The sequence below is a fragment of the Hetaerina americana genome, unplaced genomic scaffold (assembly GCF_022747635.1).
Source record: "Hetaerina americana unplaced genomic scaffold, ioHetAmer1.1.p SCAF_1, whole genome shotgun sequence".
Lineage (NCBI taxonomy): Eukaryota > Metazoa > Arthropoda > Insecta > Odonata > Calopterygidae > Hetaerina > Hetaerina americana.
The window spans coordinates 26,279,049-26,285,623 of record NW_027286069.1 but is presented as its reverse complement, the minus strand read 5'-3'; the positions used below and the strand labels follow the sequence as shown (position 1 = coordinate 26,285,623).

The 6,575-nt window shown below is 31.7% G+C and overlaps 1 protein-coding gene across 1 annotated transcript; it reads left to right on the top strand.

The window, feature by feature from the left end:
* The first annotated feature begins 79 nt into the window (after positions 1-79).
* LOC139689580 (calcyclin-binding protein) lies at positions 80-2,870 on the top strand. The gene is made up of 5 exons (XM_071586745.1): positions 80-299; positions 447-648; positions 725-821; positions 1,562-1,671; positions 2,214-2,870. The coding sequence occupies exons 1-5, from the start codon at positions 276-278 to the stop codon at positions 2,483-2,485; spliced, it is 705 nt and encodes a 234-aa protein (XP_071442846.1). The 5' UTR covers positions 80-275; the 3' UTR covers positions 2,486-2,870.
* The last annotated feature ends 3,705 nt before the right edge of the window (positions 2,871-6,575 follow it).

Here is a 6,575-nt window from a genome sequence, read left to right as displayed (position 1 = left end):
TCGTGTAGCATTATGATGTTCAGCTGTTATGTCGCTTTCAGTGATTTGGTCCGGTGTTCGGGAGCATTCTGAATTGACGACTTAGACTACGGTTGATTCATCATTATCACCCATCATTTTTACCTCGTCAGTTTGAAGTTCTCAAGTCCAAAAGCTATCATTCATTGCATGTCAACTGAATAATATACAGCTCCCATTTTGGACAGTTTCTTTAGATGTTTCTGGCCCTAATCAGCCGGAATTAATTAGTCAGTGGTTGTTTGAACTCTTACAAAATGCCTGCATCTAAATCTGATGAGGTGAGGTATATATATTTAGCGTATAAAACAAGTTTTCATATATTTATATTTCGTATTTGTATGTTAGACATGTATAACTTCATAAGAAGCAAATTATTCTATGGTCTGATTTTTTTTTGTTATTTCACATGATGTATGTCATTTCAGCTTAAAGAGGATCTTAAAGAATTAAAGCAACTTCTCAGTGAAGCTTCGAGACATCGAGTGAAAGACTTATTGTCTCTTGAAATTAGGAAAGTTGAAACAGAATTGAATAAAGCTGTGGTCGAAGAGAGCATTGATAAAAATAATCCAGAAACTTCGAAACTAACGGCCACGAAATGCTATGAAGTGAAACTTAATACTTATGGTAAGAATCACGTTTCTGATTTATTTTGTGTTGCCGTTTCTTTGCCAATATTAATATTATTTCATATCCGGCGTAGCCTGGGACCAGTCCGACAACTACGTAAAGATTTTTGTTTCCTTGAACAAAGTTCAAGATCTTCCGAGTGATCGGATATACTGCAGCTTCACCGAAAGGTAAGTTATAATCTCTATCCAATCTTTTGACAAATCACTGTGTCAATTTGGCATTCATTTTGCTTCACAATTTTTAGTTTAGGTGAATAAGGCGATAGTTTGCCCCAAAGCTTAGTTTTAATCGGACAATATATATTCATGCAAATTGTAAAAATAAACTTTAATCCAAAATCATTTGTTAAAGGTGTAACGGTTTAGATTGATAACATTTTGGATTGTTTTGCCAAAATGTTTTTTTGCTATTACATAATTCATTGTCAATTAAATTTGCCTTTGTGATAGTTATATTAGAAGGTTTTCAAGTAATTGTTACACCCTAACGAAAAATTGCCGCCGAGCAATAAATAGGATAGATCAAAGTGTCTAATGGGATGTGTATAGCTACATTTTCAGTTTGTCAATAGAGAAATCCATAGACAGAATATTTTCTTTCTTAACTCTTAAGTTATTACAAAACAAGTGTTCCATATTTTTTGAAACAATTATTTCAATGTTTTGAATATCATGTTGCATTTTTACTATGCTTCTAGTATTCTGAAAGCCTTAGGTTCTTGGTGGCTTTAGGCATTATGCATAATTTTATATCCTTCATTAACTTATTAGTTTTTCATTATTCATATTTTATGTAGGTGTTACAAATAGATTTTTTAGGTGCTTTTATTGCCCGATTGGCTATTTAAGACTTACTAATCTTGTTAAGAAAATAAATTTTTAAGCTTGAATAACTGTATTTTTTACAGGTCAATGGAGCTTAATGTGAAAAATTTGGAGGGAAAAAGCTATGTTTTACCCATCATGAACTTGCTAGATCCAATCAATCCAGGAAAAAGCCATTGGAAAGTAAAAACAGGTAATAGAACGTTATTATTTTTTCCAGGTCGGTGTTATTTTTACCCATTTTTTATAACGCTATTAGATAGCTCTTAAAGCCGCCTTATATAACTGATTGTTTTTACAAATTATGAAATGAGGAAATTAGGAAGTTGTGGAAAACTTACTACTCTTACCTTACCGCACTACTATTGCCTCCAAATTATTTCCGATGTTTTAATTACTGAAGAAAACGTTTTTTATTTGTATAATTTTCGGTATAATCAAAACATTTTTTAAAATTTTTAGTTTTCTCAATATAATTTTAATTGGGTATGGTCAGTTAATTACATATATTATTGATATTGGATATTGTGTTTAGCTTCTTCTCATTGCATAATTGGTTAAAGCAATATGTATGTGATTATTGGTATAATGGCTTAATTCAAAGATAATTATATGCTTGAATATTTATTTTTGTGGATTAGTTTTGGAAATGGATATTTTTTTAGGCTATAGTTTGTGTTACTAGGGTTTTGACTTTTAGAATTTAAATTTATATTTACTTTTACTTTTCTTTAGACAAAGTTGTCGTGTTTCTGGCAAAAAAGGTTGTAGGAAAAACATGGACCCACATCACTGGAGTAGAAAAAAGAGAGCATGAATCAAAGACCCCCAAGATGGGTGCTGATGATGATGCAATGGCTGCGAATCCATCAGATGGCTTAATGAGTGTTCTTAAGCAATTGTATGAAACGGGAGATGATAACATGAAGAGGACCATTGCACAAGCTTGGACTCAGTCGCAGGACCAGCAAATGCGTGGAAGAGCACCAAATTTAGGATTTGATTGAGGGTTAATTGACAGTACATTAGGCAATAATGTGCATAAAATGGCAAAGTGTTGATGAAAGTGATTTCATGTTATTTCATATCAAGATCAAAAATGATATCTTCAATTCTTTTCAATATTATGCGCTAAGTAATTTAACTACAAGTTTCATGTTATCTTTTATATGCATTTTATAGATGTTAACTTACATCTTTGTGACAGATAAAGACTTCATTTTCAAGTTCAAATATGGCCCTTGCATGGTGAAATGACTTATGTAGCTGACTAATTTAAGTACCCTCAGTAACATTCGTTATCTTTCAAGTAAGCAGTGAGTTATATTATTGTGGAAGTCATTTTATTGTACAATGAATAACTTGAAATAAATGGAGGTTAATCTGGAATACCATCTCCACATTTTTAGAATGGGAAATTTTTGGCAGTGATATGTGAAGAGGGAAATTGGTTTTGAAGATGTAGTCGCACAAGGTGAGATGAATGAAATTTTCTTAGGCTAAGTAAAAATATCAGTGAAGTTGCCTCTATTACTTATGCTATAATTCATGTAATTTAAAATTGTTTTGCTCTAGAAAATTTCCCCCCTGTAAATAATATTAATGAGCAAATATTAAAGTCATCTCAGCATTTAAGATTTGATCCAATAACCATGTGCATCAGCGAGTGACTATCAGCAAGGTTGTTTTCTTGGTAAATTAAGTTTCTCAAGATCATAAGTCTTTTAAAATGCTGATAGGAATTGTAGTGCATACTTGAAATCTATCATAGTCTTCATTTTTCAGAAATAATTCCAACAGGCTATGAAAATCAGCATGTAGATGTAAAGAAATTAATAACAGTATTTCACCTCTTGAATTCAGTTTAGGAGTAAATCAATCTGCAGTAGATGCCCATTGGTGAATTGCATATACTTTGTGATCTAATCAAGAGTTACAGTTGCAACAGCATGAAGTTCTAGTATCTGAATGGAAATATAAAAGTAGTCATTTGAGTCAGTTTGAATCTCATATGTTTGCTATTAACAGTCAGAATTTCTCAATGGAAAAAGATCCTAAATGTAGGACAACTCTTAGTGGCATCTTTTGGGGGTCATTCATGTGAAGATTCGTTACCCTATTTATTGTGAATGGCTAACAAACTTATTACAAGAAAATTGGTAATTTCTGTAATGATGAAAAGTATTACAGGTAAGTAGACAGGTGTGTTGAAAGCGTTATCCTTAAATAGTACTGTAGGAGACTGCTTTCTACATATTTGAGTAAATGAAAATAAAATTCAATCATTACTATAGTCCTAAAGACACACTGATGTGTTCAATTTCCAAATTTTTTGATGTCCTAAATGAAAGGTCTCACAGACCAAAACTTTTACCCTAGAAAATGACAGGAAATCTCAAGACCATGGTCAGTTGTCAACAGATCCAGAGTGAAAATGAACAGTGGCTTTTTATACTTCTAACATAACATAATAGAATGTCATATAAAGATACCTGCAACCCTCTATTATCTGTTAATTTAGCCTTTGAATATCTGACCATATTCCTAATAAAGGAATAGAAACTATTGATGAAAATTCATTTTTGCCTTCCACAATGCTGTATTCAAAACTTTGAAACCAGTTTCACCAGAATGATACACGGGCGTCCCTGATTTATACAGGCAACTGGAAGCTAAACTTGTATAAACCTTGAAAAGATATAACAAAGTAGGTAATGAAATGTGGGCTTGTTTAAAAAAATAGTAACATTGGCAATTTTAATGATACATGAAATCAATGCTCATTGAAGTCTTCAGTTTTATTTCTCCAATTTCTTTTAGTAATTTGTTAATAATGTGGTACACTTCAGTAAGTGGTCACCTTAATAACATTAAATATATTTTCCTCGTACACAGTAGGATTGCATCAACACCTCAAACATTTCTCACTAAATATTCTTTTATTTCTTGCTGTATATCTGCAGATCTCTTTCGCTCTCAAGGTGGTCTAACTTATATGACTTTGTCTTCAGTTGTCCATTCCACAGATAATAATTCCTGTTAGCAGTCTTACATAAATTGCATTTCAAAACAGAATTGAATGACATTCTATAGATATTGTGCCATTTTTTACTTGCTCTCGACAATTAGCTTTTTTTATTGAAAATATTAAAAGGCATCTTGCCAAAATACAAAAAAAATCTCTTTGACTCAATTATTTTTATAGATATCCTTTTGTGGAGTGATGTCACTCATAGAAAAGGCATAGTTCTCAGTGAATGCCATAACTTCTATTCTTTAACTTTAATGGTACTTTGTTTGTTGAAATGTTTTAAAGTTATCATTTAATGGATATTGACAATTTATGTTAAAATGATTCTTGCTCAAAACAGGCACAGTTAAAAGACATTTGATCTATACTGACAATGTTCACCATTTAGTAAATTACATAGTGGGCATAGGAACAATTTCACAGACATTGCCTTTCTCCCTCATCACTTGAATGCTATCATTGCTTGACAGAATAAATCTAAATAAATTGTAACAATAATATTCTTCTTGGATCCCCATTTTGTCACATACTCATTTGGAAAGAAGAATATCTGACCTGATGGAAGATCTGAATTATGTGCCAAGTGGTAGATCTGATATGCCAGAACAACTCTATATCTTACAGCAACTTTAATATACCTTAGTAATACCTGTATATGCTTAATCAGGGTGCCCTGTCATTGATGTTTTCCCATTATCATGATGAATATTCCTTCGTTTTCCTTAGTTTTTTTCCAGAAGTTTTGGAATCTGACCCAACATTTTTATGTGGACCATCACTCTTTCTTTTGCATGTTACTAGTATTATTGAAGTTGATCCAACTGTACATAGACTAGACTTTTTCTATAGTCTGTAGTCGAATGATGACCTATACCACTCACAAACTGATTCCATAATTAAAAGAAACATCATCATGGTGGAAATGAAGGGTCAAATACAGCAAATACTGTGGTGAGTGTAAATTTCAAGTTCCTTCAAAAATCTTTGGCAGGATAGAGGCAAAATGGAGAAGATAAGACTCTGGGTGCTGATGACTTTGTTTTAGCTTGACTTGGGACCAAGTAAAGGGGCAAGTTTTTTGAGCGAATTAAGATGTACTAATTAGAGTATTGATTGAGGTTCCTAAAACACCACTTATTTGTCTCCCTGTCAATAAAAAATTCTGCTAATTTACCAATTACTCAAATTGGTCATGAACTAAGACAACCTAGAGACATTCAAAGAGGTTGACTGGATTTCTTAAATTTGTAGCCTGAGTTTGTAGAGTGAAATATTGCTTTTAAAATGTGGAAATAAAGAATAACATTGTTTGGTGCCTATTTTAGGAACCTAATGTTACATTTTAGCATTTTTTGAAAAAAAATAATTTTACGGACAAGTACGTAATGAGAAAAATATTTGTGGCTGAAATCACCTCCGAGTACGGGATGACTATATAGCTGCTGTACTTATTTAAAAAAATATTCTGTTGCCCTAAGAAAATTTTTTGGCCATTATTGACATTACTAAGGTTTAACTTCTATTTACTTTCATATCTCTGGGCATGCAGAGTGGATTCACTTGAAGGATTAGTGAAAAAAAATTAAAAGTGGGCATAGTCACCTCATTTTACGGCATGCTTGGCATCTGCAACAAATAAGTACTGATGTCTTAGAGAAATTCCATTATTTTGAATTGCGTGGCCATATTTTGTACAGAATAATAATTCTTCATACCTTTCACAGGTATTATTTAAAATACAAGAGCAATTAGAATTATCTTGGATAAATGTCATCTATTGCCTTACAAAATATTTATCAATCCACAAATATTATCTTTGAATATATATATATATATATATAAATATATATATTAATATATATATATATTAATATATATATTTATATTATCTATCTGTTTTGCTCTGCATAACGACCAATTTAAATGACTCTGCTGTAAATTCTGATATTTATAATCACAATGCCATGAATAGAAGTAAGCTGCATCGCAGTTCCATTCCTAAGTTATGACCTCAGGGAATGGGTCAAGATTATACTAAATTAAGTAATTGAAAACTTAAATTACTC